Below are 22,607 nucleotides of genomic sequence, written 5' to 3'. Positions count from 1 at the left end.
CCTGGAGTCATACTCTAATTTTTTCTATTTCCTCCCTTTCTGATCCTTTATCCCACTTTCTTTTTCTTCCTCTTCCTTCTCCTTCTTCTTTGTCAAATAGAGGATTGAGTTATTATCATTGATCCATAAAAAAAAAAAAAAAAAATTAGCGAGGTGCGGTGGTGGGCACTTGTAATCCCAGCTACTCAGAAGGCTGAGGCAGGGGAATCACTTGAACCTGGGAGACGGAGGTTGCAGTGAGGCAAGATTGCTCCACTGTATTCCAGCCTGGGTGACAGAGTGAGACTGTCTCAATTAAAAAGCAAACAAACAAAAAACTATAGTCAACAGGTCTCTTGACCTTATTCCTAAGGGAAAATTTTTATCTTTTGATCAACATCTCCCCAACCCTCCCCATACATTGTATATATTTAATTACTGAAAAGGGGCTATTCGTGTGGTTCAAAAATCTAAAAATATAGGCTGGGTACAATGGCTCATGCCTGTAATCGCAGCACTTTGGGAGGCAGGAGGATTGCACGAGCCCAGGAATTTGAGACTAGCCTGGGAAACATAGCAAGACCCCATCTCTACAACAAAAATAAAAAATGGGGCAGGAGGATAGCTTGAGCCCAAGAGGTTGAGGCTGCAATGAGCCGTGATCACACCGCTGCACTCCCACCTGGGTGACAGAGCAAGCCCGTGCCTCAAAAAAAAAAATAAAATAAAATCTAAAAATATATAAAACTATAAATAATGAAAAGATTAAGTCCTTTCTTCAGTTCACTCCTGCTCCCACCAAAAAGTCTTTCATTAGTTGCTTACATGTCCTTGTCTAGTTTCTTCATGCAAATATGAACATGTTATTTTTATCTCCCCAATCCTTTAATAGGAAGAAAAACAGCTCCTTATACTCTGCACCTGGCTCTTCTCGCTTAGCATCATATCTCAGTGACCTTTCCATACTGATATATGGAGAGCTGCCTCCTCCTCTGCCTCCACCTCCTCCTCGTTCTTCTACTTCCTCTTTTTCCCAGCAGCATAATATTCCAGTGTATGGGTTTCTATAATAATTTACTTAATAAATACTTTGCTGAGTTGGAAAAAAAAAAAAAAAGACAGGGTCTTACCTTGTTGCCTAGGCTGGAGTACAGTGGCATGATCATAGCTCACTGCAGCCTCACATTCTTGGGCTCCCCTTCTCACTTGTTTTTATACCATTTAATTGGCACATAGCATTTATAGTGCTATTGGTTTATTCATTTATTTGTCAAATACTTTATTACATGCTTATGATAATACATAATGTATTACATACATGATATGCTGTTAAATGGAAGCTTTGTTCTAGGTAGTATGGTGAGTAGATGGTAACAAGTGTGGGCAAAAGTTATGAAACCACTTGATTCGAATACAGGTTCCTAATAAGACTATTCCAGGGAATTTTCAGGATTATTTTGGTTAGGTTAAGAATCATCTTGCCACTGAGCTTAAGAAGAAAAAAAAAAAGAATCGCCTACTCAAAGATAGTCCTAAGTTTGTTGAGCACCCATTGCATAACAGGTATGAAATATTCAGTTAACAGGGAAGGAAAAAAAAATCGTTTGTTTATTTCTGGAATCTTCACCCACCTCTGACGTTTTTCCCTTGTAGTTCTGTGATATGAGCAACAATGGACCAGAAGATTTTATCTCTAGCAGCAGAAAAAACAGCAGACAAACTGCAAGAGTTTCTTCAAACCCTGAGAGAAGGTGATGTGAGTATTAGGAAGCATGTTCTGCTAAAAGTAAATGTCAGGCATGATGACACACTCAAAAGACATGTGAGAAAGAAAAATTATGCTGCTGCTTCATCTACTCCCCATTCACTGTAGGAGACAAGGATTTATTTAATAATAATTTATAGATATAAAGAAATTGGGGTGACGGAATGAGAGAAATAGACAACTTGAGGGCATTTGTGATCAAATTAAAACCTGAAATAGCTTAAGAATAGAATGCTTTTACAACTGTATTTATAAAAGCAAATTAGTATACTTTTATGGTCCTTAGAACAATCCTATTTGAAGATCATATCCAGACTATAGTTATTGATTGAGACATTAGTTTTGCATTTTGATGCTTCTCTGTATTTTTCCTTAAAGAAATTAAGTTTATAAGCAGCAAAATATTTTGAAATTATTAGTAAAAATTAGGGCCTCTGTTTTCACTATAAGTGTAGGATTATAAAATGGGATAGTAATTGCCTTATATGTTAGGCTGTTTATTCTTCCTAATGTTCTTTCTCAGCTGATATACTGCTCCTTTTTCCATAAGTGATCTCATCCTATCCAGGTCACTGCCTGGAAAAGAATCCCTCTTCAAGGTATATGTATGAACAAGTAAAGACATTGAATATCATGGGATTTTTTTCCTTTTTCTCTCAATTGATGAGTATTATGTTTTTAAGGGAATTTTTATGTGTTAGTGTTGTAGTTATTGAAGCAAGGTGCATCTTAGTCTGTTATCTGACATACTAGCTTAACTAAGAGCAGCGTTGCTCTTTGATTTTTTTTCTTTGATTTCTTTTTAATCTTTGAAATTATCCAAGATTGCCTTTATAGCTATTTTTTGAGATGGCTTGTTGCATGAGTTGTATCTTGAATCATTCTATAGACAAGATTTGATTGAAACCAGCATTTAAATTATTTATTTAAAGTTTCATGCCTCAAATTGAAGGCGTGAACACTGTCAAATTAAAGACAGTGTTCCAGATGTTTTCTGACTCCAGGATAGAGTAACGCTAATATTTCCCTCATTTTTCAATTAATGCAAAATCAGCTTTTTGGCAGCAACATTATATTGTAGTCTCATTGCTCTTATATTTATTTTTATATATGTTGATATTAAGCTAAGTTTCCTTTATCTCTGAAGTCCTTTTAGAATCCATGTTAAAAACTATATATAGGCCAGGCATGGTGGCTTACACCTGTAATCCCAGCACTTTGGGAGGATTCCTTCAGGCCAGGAGTTCGAGATCAGCTTAGGCAACATAGTGAGACCCCGTTTCTAAAAGCAACTACCAAAACAACAAACTTTGTATCTGTTAACTGTCACCTTTTTTAGATTCATCTTGTTTTACTCTATCAAGATCATTTCGTATGATTCTGTTGACCATATTAATCACCTTTTTATCCTCTACAAATTTGTTAAGCATGTCAGTAATATATGCAGGCAGTTCATTTGATAAAATGTTCCACAGAAGATGAACTCAGAGTAAAAAATTATAAAACACATAAAGAAGTCCTGTGGCAAGAAAGACTCAACCAGAAATGGGAAAATTCATATTCCAGGATTTAGAGCAATCTGAAGAAAAACTTGAAATATTTAACACAAATACTTAATACAGTATTTAACTTTATTTATTTATTTAAAGATAGGATCTCACTCTTGCCCAGGCTGGAGTGCAGTGGGGCAATCTCGGCACACTGCAGCCTCAACCTCCTGGGCTCATGCGATCCTCCCACCTCAGCCTCCTGAGTAGCTGGGAGTACAGGCGTGTGCCACCATGTCTGACTAATTTTTGTATTTTTAGCAGAGATGGGGTTTCGCCATGCTTTCCAGGCTGGTCTTGAACTCCTGAGCTCAAGCAATCCACCCACCTCAGCCTCCCACAGTGCTGGGATTACACGTGTGAGCCACTCTGCCCGACCTAGTATTTAAAATATTTGAAGATGTAAATGAAGGAATAGAACCCACAAAATAAGGGATGGATTTAGAAAACAATCAAAGAAAACTTCTTGAAATGAAAACCTCAGTAGATGGTTTAACAGTAGACAAAATATTGCTAAAGAGAAAATTAGTAAAGTGGAATACAGAGCTGAGGATAATTAAATAAAGCATAGATTGTAAAGAGGTGGAAAATATAAAGAATATTTAAGATATATGCAGAGAACTTTGATAAGAATGTATTTTCTTCTTAAACACATAGAATGTTCATAAAAATTAATCATGTGTCATATACTAGAGCACAAAGAAAACATGGGTATGTCCCATAAGGTAGAATCATTACAAACTATTCTCTGTGATCACAATGCAATAAAACTGGAAATGAAAACTGAAACTAAAAGTCAAAAAACAAAGACACTTTTACCTGTAAATTAAAATACCTTCTATTCAACCATTGTGGAAGACAGGGTGGCGATTCTTCAGGGATCTAGAACTAGAAATACCATTTGACCCAAGAATCCCATTACTGGGTATATACCCAAAGGATTATAAATCATGCTGCTATAAAGACACATGCACACATATGTTTATTGCAGCACTATTCACAATAGCAAAGACTTGGAACCAACCCAAATGTCCAACAATGATAGACTGGATTAAGAAAATGTGGCACATATACACCATGGAATGCTATGCAGCCATAAAAAAATGATGAATTCATGTCCTTTGTAGGGACATGGATGAAGCTGGAAACCATCATTCTCAGCAAACTATCGCAAGGACAAAAAAACCAAACCACACATGTTCTCACTCATAGGCGGGAATTGAACAATGAGAACGCTTGGACACAGGATGGGGAACATCACACACTGGGGCCTGTTGTGGGATGGGGGGAGGGGGAGGGATAACATTAGGAGATATACCTAATGTAAATGACGAGTTAATGGATGCAGCACACCAACATGGCACATGTATACACGTGTAACAAACCTGCACGTTGTGTGCATGTACCCTAGAACTTAAAGTATAATAAAAATATATATATATAAAAAATAAAAAAAATCTTCTAAATAACTCTTGGATGAAAAGAGATACAAACAGAAATTACAGGATTTTTGAAGAATAATTACAGATAACAAAAATACTACGTTAAAATCCATGGAATAATGTTAAAAACAAGTGTTTAACAAATGAAATAATGAAATCAATATAAATGAAATAATGAAAATAAATTCCCAACTCAAAAACCTGGAAAAAAGAGAAAGTAAACAACAACAAAAAACACAAAGAAGAAAGTACTAAAGATAAAAGTGGAAATTAATAAAGTGGAGAACAGAAAAATAGTGGATCAAATTAATCAAAATCTTGGTTCTTTGGGGGGAAAAACACCATTAATAATCAAAACAGTAGAGTAAAAACATGCACAAAATGAGAAATGACAAGGGAGAAATACTGTTTTTTTTTGAGACGGAGTCTCACTTTTTCACCCAGGCTGGAGTGCAGTGGCGCAATCTCGGCTCACTGCAAGCTTCACTTCCCGGGTTCACGCCATTCTCCTGCCTCAGCCTCTCCGAGTAGCTGGGACTACAGGCGCCCGCCACCACGCCTGGCTAATTTTTTTGTATTTTTAGTAGAGACGGGGTTTCACCGTGGTCTCGATCTCCTGACCTCGTGATCCGCCCACCTCGGCCTCCTAAAGTGCTGGGATTACAAGCGTGAGCCACCACACCAGCCTAGAGAAATACTGTTAATACAGAGAAAATCTCAAAAAATACTGTGAGACTACAGTACATTCCTGTGCAAATAAATTTGAAAACCTAGAGGAAATGGATAATTTCTTAGGCACGTACAGTTTAATAAAATTGAGCCAATTTGAGATGGAAAGCTTAAGCAGACCAGTTTCCATAGAAGAAAAGAGAAAGTTATGAAGGAACTACTTCATAAAAAACACCAGGCCCAGATAGTTTGGCAGGAAACTTCTGTCAAACCTTTAGAGATCAGGTAGATAGTCCTAATGCTACATAAATTGTTTCAGAGCATAAATAATAAAGGAAAACTTCCAAGTTCTTCGAATGAAGCAAGTATAACATTGAATTAAATAAATATAACATTGATTTTTTATGCTGTCTTTATCAGGTATAACCTTAAACCTCATAAAGATAGCATAGAAAAAAGAGGTTATAGACTAATATAACTTATGAATATTGATATAAAAGTCTTAAATATTAGGGGGCAGATTGCAACACCACATTTTTTAAAAATACACCATGATTAAGTGGGATTTAATAGGAATACAAGGTTGGTTCAGTATTTGAAAGTTTATTACTATAAAGATTATACAATTATCTTCATGGATAAGAGAAAGCCTTTGACAAAATTCAACACTCATTCCTAATAAAAACTTGAGAAAAATCAGAATGGGTGTCTGTTTCCTTTACATCATGAAATGTATATATCCAAATTCTAGAGTCCGCATCTTAGTGGGAAACCATAGAGACATTTCCTCTAAGGCCGGGAACAAAGCAATGATGCCTACTGTCTCCACTACTATGTAATGTTCTGGTTGGCTAGCCTATGCATTTAACCTAGAGAAGACAATCACAGGCATAATAATAGAAAAATAAAGGCTGAGGGCAGTGGCTCACACCCATAATTCCAACGCTTTGGGGGGCCAAGGTGGGCAGATCACTTGAGGTCAGGAGTTCTAAACCAGCCTGGCCAACGTGGTGAAACCCCTTCTCTACTAAAAATATAAAAATTAGCTGGGTGTGGTGGTGTGTGTCTGTAATCCCGAATACTCAGGAGGCTGAGGCAGAAGAATCACTTGAACCTGGGAGGTGGAGGTTGCAGTGAGCCCAGGTTGCACCATTGCACTTCAACCTGGGTAAACAAAGTGAGATTCCATCTAAAAAAAAAAATATATATATATATATATATATAAAACGTCTCTCTTTGTAGATGGCATGGTATTATACCTGGAAAACCCTGGAGAATCTGTGATAAAATCATCTATAAACAGAATTCATCAAGGTAGCAGAATATAAAATTAATATGCAAAAATCAGTAGCATTCATATGTAATAGCCAGTTAGAAGATACAGTTGGCCTGGCAGGGTGGCTCACGCCTGTAATCCCAGCACTTTGGGAGGCCAAGGCAGGCGGATCACCTGAGGTCAGGAGTTCTAAACTAGCCTGGCCAACATGGTGAAACCCCTTCTCTACTAAAAATACAAAAATTAGCTGGGGGTGGTGGTGCATGCCTGTAGTCTCAGCTACTCGGGAGGCTGAGGCAGGAGAATTGCTTGAACCCGGGAGGCGGAAGTTGCAGTGAGCTGAGATCACGCCACTGCACTCTAGCCTGGGCAAGAGAGTGAGACTCCGTCTCAAAAAAAAAAAAAAAAAAAGATACAGTAAATGAGAAAGCCCCATTTACAATAGCAACAGAAAAGTTAAAACAGGAATAAACCTGAGAAATGTCCAAAACACGTGAAAAAAAACTGTGAAACACTTCTAAAGGACAAAAGTAGGAAACTAGGGAGATATCCCCTGTTCTTGATTGGGGAGTCTCAACGTGATGAAAATATCAATTCTTCCAAAGTTAATTTATCAATTTAATACCAATAAAAATCCCATTGAGCTATTTTGTGTAACTAGTTAAGTTGACTGCAAAATTCATATAGCAAATTGTACACACAGGAATAGTTAGGGAAAAGCTGAAAGGAGCTCTGAGGGAGGATTAACTGTAGCAGAGACTAAGCACCACAAAAACTTTTATAAATAAGAGTGCAGTACTGGTACATGAGTAGATGAACAGAAATGGAATAGGATACAAAGAATAGAATAAGTAATGTGTAAGAATGGAAAGTCTCAAAATAGACCCAACTACAAGTAAAATCTAGTGTATAATAAAATTACATCTTAAAACACTGAAATAAAGATAGTCTTTGACAAATGGTATTGGAACAACTGGATAGACATTTGGAAAAAATAGATGAAATTAGATCTAATTCTCATATTCAAGAGAAAGCTCCAAATGAATCAGAAATTTAAATGTAAAAAACAAATCTAAATAAATGTTAGGGCTGGGCACAGGGGCTTATCCCTGTAATCCCAGCACTTTGGGAGGCTGAGGTGGGGAGATCGCTCGAGCCAGGAGGTTGAGATTACAGTGAGCTATGATTGTGCCACTGCACAACAGGGGTGAAAGTGAGACTCTGTCTTTTAAAATAAATAAATAAAAAACTAAGTATATGTTAGAAGAAAACATGGATGAATTTCTCTTTAAGCTCGGTGCAGTGAAAAAAGCTTTCTGTTATACAAAATATAGATGCAATAAAAGATAAGTTTGTCTACATATAAATTAAAAAGTTTGTGTGGCCAGAAATACCATAAGCAGAGTCAAAAGACAAATGGCAAACTGGGAAAAAATATTTGTAATGTATCACAGATAAAGGATTAATATCCCTAATTCATAAATAACTTATGGGGGGAAAGATAAAAAATTGTATTTAAAAAAGGCAAAAAACATGAGAATAATCACTAAAAGATGTATAAAAGTGGCCTTAAACATAAGAAAATATGCTCAACTTCACTCATAATAAGAGAAATATAAATTAAAATGAAAGATAGTGATCCGCCTGCCTTGGCCTCCCAAAGTGCTGGGATTACAGGCGGGAGCCACCACACCTGGCCGCATGTATATTTTTATGTGTACAAACATGCATACATTTCCTGGCTCTCTCCACTGAAAGAACCATGAAGCAAAGATGCCATAGTTGCTCGGTGCGGTGACTCACACCTGTAATCCCAACACTTGGGGAAACTGCGTGGGTGGATCACTTGAGTCGGGGAGTTCAAGACCAGTTTGGGCAACATGGTCAAATCCTGTCTCTATAAAAAAAATAAATAAATTTGAAAAAGATGCCATAGTAACAACAAACACACCCATCACCTAGATCTTTGCTCTTTCATAACCATTCCTCACTCAAGGGAACCAGGGCTCTTCAGAGAAATGGCTAAGTTTATGCGTGGGCAGGATGGATACAAGATGAACCTGGAACATCTTGCTATACCAGAAAGTAAAGAAGTGCTCAAAAAAGACAATGGGGGCGTGTCACAAAGACACAAGAGCCAGCTTGAAGGGTTTCCCTTTGGCCAAATCTGGGACTATTTGAGCCTCAAAATAAGTTCAATAATGAACCATTGAAAAATACAGAGATTTGTAAGTCCATACTAATAATAAATAAATCACTTTGGGAGTTTGAGGACGGAGGATCACTTGAGCCCAGGAGTTTGAGACCAGCTTGGACAACATAGTGGGAACCCACCTCTACAAAAAATTTAAAAAATTAGCATGGCATATCAGCACATGCTTGTATTCCTAGCTAACTGGAGGGGTGCTGAGGCAGGAGAATTGCTTGATCCCAGGAGTTTGAAGTTATAGTGAGCTATGACTGTGCCACTGCAGTCCAGCCAGGGTGACAAAGAAGACTCTGTCTCTAAGGTAAGTAAAGTAAGTAAATGAATACATGGGTAGAAAGGAGTTCTCTTGCTTACAGTGCAGGAGTTGGAAAATCATTACTTTGCAATTGTCATGGTAAAGATTGAACCAGGCAAGAAATACCAATGGATGCTAAATCCAGGGGGACTTTAAAAACATTGATACGAGGCCGGGCGCGGTGGCTCACGCTTGTAATCCCAGCACTTTGGGAGGCCGAGGCGGGCGGATCACGAGGTCAGGAGATCGAGACCACGGTGAAACCCCGTCTCTACTAAAAATACAAAAAAAAAGAAAAATTAGCCGGGCGTGGTGGCGGGTGCCTGTAGTCCCAGCTACTCGGAGAGGCTGAGGCAGGAGAATGGCGTGAACCCGAGAGGCGGAGCTTGCAGTGAGCTGAGATTGCGCCACTGCACTCCAGCCTGGGCGACAGAGCAAGACTCCGTCTCAAAAAAAAAACCTTGATACGATACAATTAATGAAGCTAAGAAGCTTATTCCAACTCTCCCCAGTAATTATTTCACTAATGTTCTCTTTATGTTCCAGGATCCCACTCAGCATCCTCCATTGCTCTTAGTTGTCATTTCCCCCTAATTTCCTACACTCTGCAATAGTTCTCAGGCTTTCCTTATCTCTGTTGATCATGATAGCCCTGAGGAGTATTGATTAGTTGTTTTGCTGAATGTGTCTCAATTAGGGCCAGTTTGGTGTTGTCTCATGATTGGACCAAGGTCATGTATCCTTGGCGTAAGGACCACAGAAGTGGTACCATGCCCTTTTTAGTGTATCAAATCACTGAGCTCTTGATGTCGTGTTATTCCTGGTGGTACTGACTTTGATAACCTGGTAACAGTGGTTTCTGCTGGGCTTTTCCATTTTACGGGGAGAAAATTAGATGAGGAGCAAGATATTTGCATGGTCTTAAAGTGTCTCCCTGTAAATTGCTTACTGGTGGCAAAGGGACAGGGTGGGGGAAGTAATTATAAAGTGGGATCAGAATTAATATCACCAACGACGGACAGATGGACATCATGTGCTTCCTGATGTGATACTCCTAGAATGACACGATATCACCTGTGTTCTTGTGAGACCGCATAAACTCAATCTAGCCACAAGAAAACATCAGACAACACAAAATGAGGAATGTTCTATTTTTTTAAAAAAAACTAAAACTTATTTGGATTATGCGTTAACTTGGTAGTTCCAGTCTGCCAATTAAAAATTTTAAACCCTCTGGGATAACAGGGATACTTAAATCTTACTTGCTCTATTTCTGAGTTTTAAAATGTAGTAAAAAGCATAACTGAACATGGTCAAAAGGAAGACTGAAGATCACATAAGTGGAAGGAGGAAGAAGGGGAGTAGAGGACAGAGGCAATAGAAGAAAATTAACATTTGTTGAGTACTTGTCGTGTGTTAGGCTCTGTGCAAATTCTTCTCCCCTTTATCTCAGTCCTTTGAGGTAGGGAAATGGACACACATAACAGATTAAGTAACTTGCCTGAGGTTATATAGCTAGTAAATGGCATAGCTAGGATTTACATCCAAGGCTTCTGATTATGGATCCAGCTTTTCCCTCTTCCTATGCCACACTGCTTTCTGTTGAAACTGAACTATTTCAAAAAGAGTCAACAGCTTCTCAGCCTTGGCAGTGCTCACGTTTTGGCTTGGATAAATCTTTGTTGTGGTGGGCTGTCCAGTGCATTGCAGAATGTTTGATAGCATCCCTTACCTCTACCCACTAGATTCCAACAGCACCCTTCCAGTTGTGACAACCAGAAATGTTTCTAGACATTGTCTAGTGTCCCCTGGGGGACAAAAATCACTGGTTGAGAACTGCTGCTGTAAGGGTTATGTCAAGGACCAAGCACTCTGTTGGAAGGTATAAGGCCAGAGTAGTCAGATACTTCTTTATTATGTATTTAATAGAGAGATGGACTCCAGCTAGAAACACCAGCCTCGTGTACTTGTGGAAGAGATAGTTTATTGTTTTATTAGTCTTGGCTTCTGTGACACTTCTTTCTTGAGATTATCCTCCAGTGTTATTGATCTCACTTTCTCCATTGTCTTTGCTGGCAGCTGCTTCTCTTTTTAATGACTGACCCTTGGTGTTTCTCTTCTCTATATTCTTTCCTGGATGGTCTCATCTGTTTCCATTGATGCTCCACTTGGCATGTTTCATGTCATCTATTTGGCACTTCACTTGGATATCTCAGAGTAGTGGTTCTGAGCCTCACAGCAGACCTGAATCATAAACTGTGGGTAGAGCCTGGAAATTTGTTTTAGTAAGCTCTCAGTGTGATTTAGATGCTTCCTTAATCCCAAATTTTCACCACGTAAACAGATGGTGCCACTATCCACCCAGCTAGCTGCTTAAGCCAGAAATTTAGGAGTCCTCGTTGATTTCTTTTTTCTTTTTTTTTTTTCTTTTTTTTTTTTTTTTTTTTTTTTTGATACGGAGTCTCGCTCTGTCGCCTAGGCTAGAGTGCAGTGGCGCGATCTCGGGTCACTGCAAGCTCCGCCTTCTGGGTTCACGCCATTCTCCTGCCTCAGCCACCCAAGTAGCTGGGACTACAGGCGCCCGCCACCACGCCCGGCTAACTTTTTGTATTTTTAGTGGAGACGGGGTTTCACCGTGTTAGTCAGGATGGTCTTGATCTCCTGACCTCGTGATCCACCCGCCTCAGCCTCCCAAAGTGCTGGGATTACAGGCATGAGCCACCGTGCCCGGCCAGATTTCTTTTCCTTCGTCACCACCCCCTGCTTCCCTTCCAAACTAAGGAATTTCTATTCTTAGTTCTCAAATATTTATCTTAGATCTATCTACTTTTCTTCATCTCCTGTATTAGTGTGCTAGGGCTGCTGTTACAAAGTACCACAAATTGGGTAGCTTAAATAGCAGCAATGTAATGTTTCACAGTTCTGGAGACTAAAAGTCCAAGATCAAGTGTTGTTAGGGTTAGTTCCTTTTGAGGGCTATGAGAATTTGTTCTGTGTCTCTCACCTAGCTTCTGGTGGTTTGCTGGCAACCTTTAGCATTCCTTGGCTTGTATCACCTGATCTCTGCTTTCATCTTCACCTCACATTCCCCCTGTTTGTCTTTCTCTGTCCAGAGTTCCCCTTTTTATAAGGTCATTAGTCTTTGGATTAGGACCCATCCTAATGACCTCAACTAATCTCACCTGCAGGAGCCCAATTTCCAAATAAGGTCACATTCTGAAGTACTGGGGGTTAGAACTTAAACATAGGAAATTTGGGGATGTGGGGAGGACACAATTCAATTCATAACGCCTCTATTACTTTGGTCTAGGCCACTGTCATCTCTCTCTTAAACATGGTAGCAGTCTACTAACAGGTATCCCCATTTCACTCTTAAACCCCCATAACTCATTCTCCACACAAGGAGCAAGGATGATTTTTGAAAAATCTATCATCTCACTTCCTTCTTTTCTCTTTAGTAACTTCTGTTGCACTTAGACAAAAGCTAAACTTCCTACCATGGCCTGTAAGATTCTTCATAATCTGGTCCTTTCCCGTTTCTCTTCAAACTCATCTTCTACTACTCTTTTCTTTATTCTCCAGTCATTTTTTTTTTTTAAACAAGCCTTTGGCCTCAAATATGCCAAGTTCTTTGCTGCTTCTTGGCCATTGCACATGATCATACTTCCATCTGGAATATCCTTCTCTAACTCCTTTGAATACTTAGCTCCTTCTTGTCCTCCAGGTCTCTACTTAAGTGTCACCTACTTCTGAGAAGCTTCCCCTTACTACCCTAGATGAAGTTTCCTTCCTTTCCTCACTTATTGTCTATCTCAGCCTCTTATTTGGTTCTTTTACAATTTTTTTTCTGCCATCCTTTCCCCTCCTGCTCTATTATGAACTCTGAGTCAAATTACTATGTCTGTCTTGTTCATCTTTATAATATGCCTAAGGAAAATAACACGCTCAAAAAGTATTTGTTGGATGAATGTATGTTCCCAACTTAGTGCTAAGTACTCCATAAATGTTTATAGAATGAGTATGAATAGATTTTAGTCTTGACAGTCCAGGATCATATTAAGATATATCCTCCTCTGTCTAAAAATTATGGTGTGTGTAATACTTGGCGTCTCTGAATGATCTGAACGTGACAGAAGAGTACTTTTTCATATTGAGTGTTTAGGTCATTGGGGTAAAAGACTGTTGCCAGAGACTTGTAGCTTTTTCTTTCTTTGCAGTTGACTAATCTCCTTCAGAATCAAGCAGTGAAAGGAAAAGTTGCTGGAGCACTCCTGAGAGCCATCTTCAAAGGTAATCATAATTAATGTCACTTCTGTCTATGTCCTGCATTCATTGGTAGATTTGTTTAGTTTTGGTACTTTTCTTACTGTTTGAAGCCCCACTGGAACATGTTCCATGTTTTGAGGATTCTACAGAATTAACTACAGCAGCAGTTTCCTGTCTAGTAGACTTAAGTAATTTTACTGAAGGGAGTTTGAAGTGGCTACCTGAGATTGTGTTGCTGATTTGGGAGCCTATAATTACAGAATGTGCTTTTCGTAAAATCTGCTTTGGTTCACTTGTGCTTTTAAGATTGTGGAGAAGAGAACAGCAATGTTTAATACATAATCCATGCTTAACAAGGGGCGAGTAACCTCTGGGGTTTAATGAAGTGGGGTATCTTAAGGTGCCTTATATAGAGATTCTTCATGCCCAGTGAGACATACTTGTTTTCCTGTCTTGAACAAGGGCTAGTTTAAGTTGTTGCAGATTGTGATTTATAGTGGTTTTATAAATTCTGGTAGGATAAAATTTTACAAGGCAAAAATTAAAAGTGTCTTTGGACTCTTAATTAGGTATGTTAACTTGGTTTATTTTTCTTCCCCCAAGTAAATTAGATCTCTGCTGCAAGGGTACAAAAACACGTCTTCCTATTCATGAAAGAACTTTCAAGATTGATTGAGTCAACCTGTATGGAAACTTGCTAAATATTTTATAGAAATATCAGAGAAAAGGAAATAACGAAAGATCAATAGCAACTGCCTATCTATGTACACTACTAAATGGAAGAGCAATTCTATGGCTTTTAGTATATTCAGAGTTGTGTATCCATTACCACAATTGATTTTAAAACAATTTCGTTACCCCTGAAAGAAGGTTTGCATCTCTTAGATGTCACCTCTCCAAACCCCTAGTCCATTCCAGTCCTAAGAAACCACGAATCTACTTTTTGTCTCTACAGATTTGTCTATTCTGGACATTTCATTTAGAGGAATCATTCTGTATATGGTCCTTTGTGACTGACTTCTTTCATTTATAACGTTACAAAGGTTCCTCTATGTTGTAATATGTATCAGTATTTTTACCGCTGAATAATATTCCATTATGTGGATATACAACATTTTTCCATTCATGAGTTGATGAAGACTTAAGTTGTATCTATTTTCTGGCCATTATAATACTACTATGAACATTTGTGTATAAATTTTTGTGTGGACATATGTTTTCCTTTCTTTTGGATATATATCTAGGAGTGGAATTGCTGGATCATGTGGAAACTCTTATGTTTAACTGTGAAAAACCGCCAAACTGTTTTCCAATGTGGCTGGATTAGGATGCCAATTTTTTCACATCCTTGTCAACACTTGTTATTATCTTTTTTTTTTCAGTTTTAATTTATTTTCATCACTTTTTCTTCATGATCCAGATATTTTAAAACACAAAGAAAATTAACTTTCAATGATATGTTCTGGGATTGGCACTAAAAAAAAATTTTCAGACTGCAAATGAGTTATACAAATGAAAATATCAAATGGAGATCCCGTTATGAAAATGAAAGCACTCAACTTATTAAAAGTTCACAAGTATTTGTATAGAGCACATTAAAAAAGTCAGCTTGCTGACTGTTGTGATTTTAAGGAACTATTGCAGAAGTTTGAAGAAAATAGATTAGCTGGCTGGGTGCGGTGGCTCACACTTGTAATCCCAGCACTTTGGGAGGCCGAGGCAGGCGGATCACGAGGTCAGGAGATCGAGACCACAGTGAAACCCCGTCTCTACTAAAAAATACAAAAAATTAGCCGGGCGTGGTGGCGGGCGCCTGTAGTCCCAGCTACTCGGAGAGGCTGAGGCAGGAGAATGGCGTGAACCCGGGAGGCGGAGCTTGCAGCGAGCCGAGATTGCGCCACTGCACTCCAGCCTGGGCGACAGAGCGAAACTCCATCTCAAAAAAAAAAAAAAAAAAGATTAGCTAACTTATTAAATTTGGGTTACTGGACTTTTCAAAAGCTGTTAAGACCTATTAGAAGGTTACTTCATCCTGTAATTATTAAAATGAATTAATAAAACAGGTGGATGAAGATGACATTTTAGTCCCTTTACTTTGGCTAAATTAAGCACTTGTTCAAAGCCCTTAACCATTGCTGTTCTAAGCACCGTAGTAATCAGTTGTTTGATAATTCTATTTTTTGTATTTAACTACAAACCTGTTCGTTTTTCCTATTTACCCGTCAATCTTGTAAGACTTGTTTCTGAACCCCCTGTTTAAAACAATAAGGCTCCCCCTGCTCTGAGGAAGCTGGAACACTTAGGAGACGTAAGATATACACTTGTTGTATCCAGTTGGTGGAATCAGGGGATTTGCAGAAAGAAATAGCATCTGAGATCATAGGATTACTGATGCTGGAGGTAAGATGGCAAACAAAAACTTTTATTTGGGTGTAGATTTTTGGGGGTTTGTAATTTGTTGAGGGAAGGAAAACTTAAGTGTCCAACCTAGCATAGTTCTTATTTATGAGTAAGACCTGTTGTTAAAAAACAAAGAAGCAGGCTGGGCATGGTAACTCACACCTGTAATCCCAGCACTTTGGGAGGCTGAGGTGAGAGGATCGCTTGAGCTCAGGAGTTTGAGACCAGCCTGAGCAACATGGTGAAACCCCATCTCTACCAAAAATACAAAAGAAAAAAAGATTAGCTGGGCTGGTGGTGCATGTCAGTGGTCACAGCTACTTGGGAGGCTGAGGCAGGAAGATCGCCTAAGCCAAGGAGGCGGAGGTTGCAGTGAGCCGAGATTACGCCACTGTAGTCCAGCCTGGGCAGCAGAGTGAGACCCCATCTCAAAAAAAAAAAAAAAAAGCAGATGAATGGGTTATAATCCACTTAGATGTACATATTACATTTCTGGTACCATGGACATATATCTCTTTGAAGAGTTGGCATATCTGAAAACATCAGGGAACCGATAGAGGATTCTAACTTTTGAAGCCCTTCACAATTATAACTACGTACCAGACAGAGCAGAATGATTCCATAAATCCCTTATGGGACCAGTTCTGGATCTCAGTCAATTCATTTATTTCAGCAAAAGACTTTATTTCTTAGAAAGATATATCAAACATTGGATTTCTGCTTGAGATTTCCTTTATCCTGTGAACTTTTAGGCTCACCATTTTCCAGGACCATTATTGGCTGAATTAGCCAATGAGTTTATTAGTGCTGTCAGAGAAGGCAGCCTAGTGAATGGAAAATCTTTGGAGTTACTACCTATCATTCTCACTGCCCTGGCTACCAAAAAGGAAAATCTGGCTTATGGAAAAGGTAATTTTCTTCCAATTTTAGTGGCTTTTTCTCTATTCACATAATCAAATCTATTGCTCAGTATATTTTGCATTTCTAGGTGTACTGAGTGGGGAAGAATGTAAGAAACAGTTGATTAACACCCTGTGTTCTGGCAGGTGAGTCATTAATATGTATAACTTTCTTAGGAATACAAGTGGCCAAAAAAAAAAAAAAAAAACCACTTTATTTCAGGAATTTATGTCTGTGAAGGTTTTAAGTCCTTCTTTTTTGTTGGTTTTAATATAACACTATAAAACTATTTAGTCTGCAATGAATTAGTGAGAAAGAGATGATTTACTATATTCTGTTCTCTAAGACTTCATATAGTTTTATTTGCTCGACTGTGTATCTTAGTACAGCAATTTATTGTGTTAAGATACACATAATTAAATGTCAATTTAATGTGTTTAATGCTCCATTCTAAGCATTATTGGAGTCTCAAGGTCGTGAAGGCTGAGGAAGTCACCCTGCTGCTGCATCTTTTTTTTTTTTTTTTTTTTTTTTGAGGGAGTAGAATATACAAGTGATGTATCCTTTAACCAGTAATTGTATTTCTGGGAATCCACGTTAAAGAATGACTCCAACATACAAGAAAATCCTCACATATGAACATGTTCAACACAGAAATTTGTGACCAATATAAGCATATAGTAATAGAGACATGTAAACTATGTAAGTTAAGGTAGAGCCACTCCATGACATTTATACCTATTAAAAGTGAAATGCATACATCAAAGATGAAAAATTCTTACCATATAATTAACAAAGAGATTACTACGTTATATAATACTGTGATTGCATGTTGGTTTGTTAAAAAGGACAAGAAGGGAATACCCAAGATTATCTAAACCACAGATAATTGGTTTTATGGTTCCTTATATAAGATCCCTTACATAAATCATCTTAAGCATGTATTTATCAATTTATTTGTTTTTAATTACACAAGAGTTTATTCAATACATATTGTAATATACCTTGCATTTTTTATTTAATACGACTGTCCACGTCAGCATATACAACTCTACATCATTCTTTTTAATGGTTTGCAGTAATCTATTATTTGGCTAATCTGCAATTCTCAGACTATTTGGTTATTTCCAGTTTTTGTGCTATTACAAAGAGTGTTGCAATGAATGTCTTTTTAAATTTTAAATAGAGATGGGAATCTTGCTTTATTGCCCAGGCTGGTCTTGAATTCCTGGCCTCAAGTGATCCTCCTACTTTGGCCTCCCAAAGTGTTAGGATAATAGGCATGAGCCACTGCACCTGGCCTGAACATCTTTATATATCTAGATGACCTTTTATAAGCATGTACATGGCATATATTTCAAATAGTAAATTGGGTAGATCTGTGATTATGTGCATTTTTAAAGTTGATAACTCCTGCCAGCTTGTCATACATTCCCTAGAACAGTATGTGAAGAGAGTTTGTTTTCTACAATCTCACCAACATTGGGTATCATCAGAATTTTGATTTTGCAAGTCGGACAGGTTAACAACCGCTATTTCATTGTTTTAAATGGTATTATTTGATCTTGTTTCTCAGTATTGCAAAATCAAACTTGAATTGGCCCTGTTTTTTTTGTCCTCATTAATTTTACAAAGTTATATCTAAATAAGTTGGAAATAAATAAACTTTCTTTGTCATTTTCTTCTACCAGGTGGGATCAGCAATATGTAATCCAACTCACCTCCATGTTCAAGTAAGCATCATCTTTCCCTTTTCTTTGTGTATCCTGCTTTGTGAACTTACTTGCTAGAAGTTAAACCATAGCAAACATAAACATCACTCTCTGCTGATTGTAAGAATATTAGTAGTTATGTTTTCTGTTACAGATTCCCTCCCCACTCCTGCCTCCTTTTTGGCTTTACTTACTTAAAACATAACTTTATTATTTTTTATAAGATGACTTTGCTTAGGTAAGGTTATTGGTTCCTTTAAAGGTTCTTCATTAGAGAAAAATCAAAAGGGACAGTTATAATAATCTATTATCTCTTTAATTCTCTGCTCCCAAGTTCTATTTCTTAAAATATGTTTAATGGAATTTTAACCACTGTAAAGCCCTGAATTGAATTTCTGAAAACAAGGCAGTTAGACTCTGTCTATAGCCTTTAGGATTTTTGATCCACAGGGATGTCCCTCTGACTGCAGAAGAGGTGGAATTTGTGGTGGAAAAAGCATTGAGCATGTTCTCCAAGATGAATCTTCAAGAAATACCACCTTTGGTCTATCAGCTTCTGGTTCTCTCCTCCAAGGTACAAATGGAAAATTGTTTCTCTTTAGTTCTGGTGGTATGACCAGTTATGACCATTCAACTTATTCATACCCTTGGTTTACACAGAACAAACATAGCCGAACAAACACAGATGCTTTCATTTCACGTATAGTGGTTTGGTCTGGTAAAAGGATCATACTTCTTATCCAGGGAAAACATGCATTATCTCTTGTATTGCCACATTTTCTTTGTGGAGGTAAAAGGGATAAAGATCTCAGAAAGGGTAGACTATAGGCCTCATAAATTCTTACAGTAAGAGGTATTTCAAATCTTGTTTCAACATGAAAGTGTTCTGTACATTCTTAGTTTGAGTCTAAGTCATAGATTATTTATTTAAATTTGTACTGGAGAATTCTTCAAGCTGAAAACTACTTTGAATTCAACTCGGTTATTTTGCTCTTAATTGGGAGACCTTACCAATTTTGTATTGTTTTCAGGGAAGCAGAAAGAGTGTTTTGGAAGGAATCATAGCCTTCTTCAGTGCACTAGATAAGCAGCACAATGAGGAACAGAGTGGTGATGAGTGAGTAATATAGTGTAGAAATAAAGATCATTTTTACAAATTCATCTTCTCATTCTGTATTTTAGCTACTTCATTTTCTTCTCTTTCACCGCCTACCTTCACCTCAGCATAAAACTTTTCTAATCTTCTCCTAGCTGCTCAGTAATAAAGAGAATAACATGATCTCTTCAGCTCTTTCATTTTCACCTTTCCAGGAAAATAATTGTCCTATAAGCTGCAAGTTTAAAACCTATTTATTAAGTGTCAGCTCTCTGCCAGGAACTGTTTAGCTTTGGGGCTACCGTGCTGAACCATTCAGACAATGTCCCTGCTCTTGTAGAGCTTCAATTTTAGTGAGGAGAGGACAGAAAATAAATAACAAGAAAAATATTATAGTGAAAAGTGCTATGCAGGTAATTCAAATGGATGATCTACCACTGACAGTATAGCTACTTTAGACTGGGTCAGCAAAAACCTCTCTCAGATGTGCTATTTTAACTGAAGCCTGAATGGTAAGATCCATAATATGTAGATCAGAGAACATTCTCAGGTAGGGAAATAGTACAAATGCAGAACAGTGTGACATGTCTGAGAAAGGAGATTTTGGGTTTTTTTTGTTTTGTTTTGTTTTGTTTGAGACAGAGTATAGCTCCGTGGCCCAGGATGGAGTGCAGTGGCATGATCTCAGCTCACTGCATCCTCCACCTCCCAGGTTCAAGCGATTCTCCTGCCTCAGCGTCCTGAGTATCTGGTACTACAGGTGCGCACCACTACGCCCAGCTAATTTTTGTATTTTTAGCAGAGACGGGGTTTGCCATGTTGGCCAGGCTGGTCTCAAACTCCTAGCCTGAAGTGATTCACCCTCCTCGGTCTCTCAAAGTGCTGGGATTACAGACGTGAGCCACTGTACCTGGCCAAGGATTTTTGTTTTTTCTGTTTCTTTCTTTCTTTTTGAGATGGAGTCTCACTCTGTTGCCCAGACTAGAGTGCAGTGGCGTGATCTCGGCTCAGTGCAACCTCCGCCTCCTGGGTTCAAGAGATTCTCCTCCCTCAGCCTCCTGAGTAGCTGAGATTGCAGGCACGTGCCACCATGCCCAGCTAATTTTTTGTATTTTTAGTAGAGATGGGGTTTCACCATGTTGGCCAGGCTGGTCTTGAACTCCTGACCTCAGGTGATCCACCTGCCTTGGCCTCCCAAAGTGCTGGGATTACAGGCGTGAGCCACTGTGCCTGGCTGGATTTTTTGTTTTTTAAGCAAACATTTGTAGAATGTTCATTCTGTGCCAGGTGCTATTCTAAACACTTTAAACCTCACAACCCTATTTTACCTCTACTTTATGGATATGGAAATCAAGAGACAAAGAATTTAGTTAGTTTGGCTTGAGCAATTAATTAGAGGTGGTTTCTTTTTTCTTTTTTTTTTTTTTTAAGAGTGTCTTGCTGTGTTATCCAGGTTGGAGTGCAGTGGCACCATTGTAGCTCACTACAGCCTCCAATTCCTGGGCTCAAGTGACCCTCCACCCTCAGCTTCCCAAGTGGCTGGGATTATAAGCACATGACACCAAGCCTGGCTACTTTTTTTTTTTTTTTTTTTTTGAGATGGAGTCTCTGTCACCCAGGCTGGAATACAGTGGCGTGATCTTGGCTCACTGCAACCTCTGCTTCCCAAGTTCAAGTGATTCTCCTGCCTCAGCCTTCCAAGTGGTTGGGATTGATTACAGGCACCCACCACTATGCCTGGCTAATTTTTTTTTTTTTTTTTTTTTTTTTTTGAGATGAAGTCACACTGTGTTGCCCAGGCTGGAGTACAGTGGCATGATCTCAGGTCACTGCAAACTCTGCCTCCTGGGTTCAAGCGATCCTCCTGCCTCAGCCTCCCTAGTAGCTGGGGTTACAGGTGTGCGCCACCATGCCCAGCTACGTTTTGTATTTTTAGTAGAGATGGGCTTTCACCATATTGGCCAGGCTGGTCTCGAACTCCTGACCTCAAGTGATCCGCCTACCTTGGCCTCCCAAAGTGCTGGGATTACAGGCATGAGCCACTGCACCCGGCCCAAGCCTGGCTAATTTTAAAAACTTTTTCTAGAGACAGAGTCTCACTATGTTGCCCAGGCTGATCTTGAACTCCTAGCTTCAGGCGATTTCCTGCCTCAGCCTCCCAAAGTGCTGGAATTACAGGAGCAAGCTGCCACACCCAGCAGAGAAGGTGGTCTTAGATACTTAATTAGAATAAGCTGACAGAGAATCAGATTTTGGAGAAAATAATTAGCTCACTTTTTTTTTTTAATTAGCTCACTTTTGACCACACTAGGTTTGAGATATATATTAGGGTCCCATAAGGAGATATTAAGCAGGTACTCTGGAGTAGTAGGGAGAGGGGTGAACTGGGGATAAAACTGGAAGGGACTAAAGCCAAGAGACTGGATGGGATTATCAAGGGAAAGCATGAAGAAAAAGAAACCTAAGACTGAGTTCAGAGACGTTCCACCATTTCAAGGTCAAGCACTTTGGGAGGCCGAGGCAGGCAGATTGCTTGAGCTCAGGAGTTCAAGACCAGCCTGGATGACATGGTAAAAGCTATCTCTACAAAAAGTACAAAAATAGCCAGGCACAGTGGTGCATGCCTGCAGTCCCAACTACTTGGGAGGCTGAGGCAGGAGTATCACTTGAGCTCAGGAGGCAGAGGTTGCAGTGAGCTGAGATTGCACCTTTGCATTCCAGCCTGGGCAATGGGAGTGAATCTTTGTCTCAAAAAAAAAAAAAAAAAAAATTTTTTTTTTGAGAAGAGGCCAGTGATGATGCCTTGGAAGCTAAGAGAAGAAAATTTTTCAAGAAAGAAGTGGTTAATTGTGTCAGATTTGAGATGTTAAGATGGGACTTTATTGTTTTTGACAACTTGGAGGTCATTTGTGACCCTTGAAAAAATAATCTGATGTTATTGCAGGGGTGAGGGTAGAAAGAGGATAGAAGCCTGATTGAATTGGATTGTACTGGGAAGGGATTGTGAGATAAAAAAGGAGAAATTATGACTACAGACATTTATTTTATGAA

At 38.6% G+C, this 22,607-nt stretch overlaps 1 protein-coding gene across 19 annotated transcripts in view; it reads left to right on the top strand.

Annotated features, from left to right (window-relative positions):
• The window catches only part of FANCI (FA complementation group I), a 74,708-nt gene that overhangs the window by 3,824 nt on the left and 48,277 nt on the right, over positions 1-22,607 (top strand). For 15 of the 19 annotated variants that reach the window (XM_055277264.2, XM_063638578.1, XM_063638580.1 and 12 more), the window contains 8 exons: positions 1,633-1,735; positions 13,400-13,472; positions 15,718-15,848; positions 16,601-16,757; positions 16,837-16,894; positions 18,440-18,481; positions 18,911-19,034; positions 19,492-19,577. In XM_055277264.2, coding sequence (XP_055133239.2) covers positions 1,652-1,735; positions 13,400-13,472; positions 15,718-15,848; positions 16,601-16,757; positions 16,837-16,894; positions 18,440-18,481; positions 18,911-19,034; positions 19,492-19,577 — 755 coding nt within the window. In that variant the 5' untranslated portion in view covers positions 1,633-1,651. Of the gene's footprint in view, positions 1-1,429; positions 1,543-1,632; positions 1,736-13,399; positions 13,473-15,717; positions 15,849-16,600; positions 16,758-16,836; positions 16,895-18,439; positions 18,482-18,910; positions 19,035-19,491; positions 19,578-22,607 lie in introns of those variants that run through there. The other 4 variants (XM_063638576.1, XM_063638573.1, XM_055277263.2 and 1 more) reach the window with 4 other exon arrangements.

The sequence above is a fragment of the Symphalangus syndactylus genome, chromosome 5, assembly GCF_028878055.3.
Source record: "Symphalangus syndactylus isolate Jambi chromosome 5, NHGRI_mSymSyn1-v2.1_pri, whole genome shotgun sequence".
Classification (NCBI taxonomy): Eukaryota; Metazoa; Chordata; class Mammalia; order Primates; family Hylobatidae; genus Symphalangus; species Symphalangus syndactylus.
Note: the sequence above shows the minus strand (reverse complement) of the source record. Positions and strands in the feature narration are given on the sequence as shown.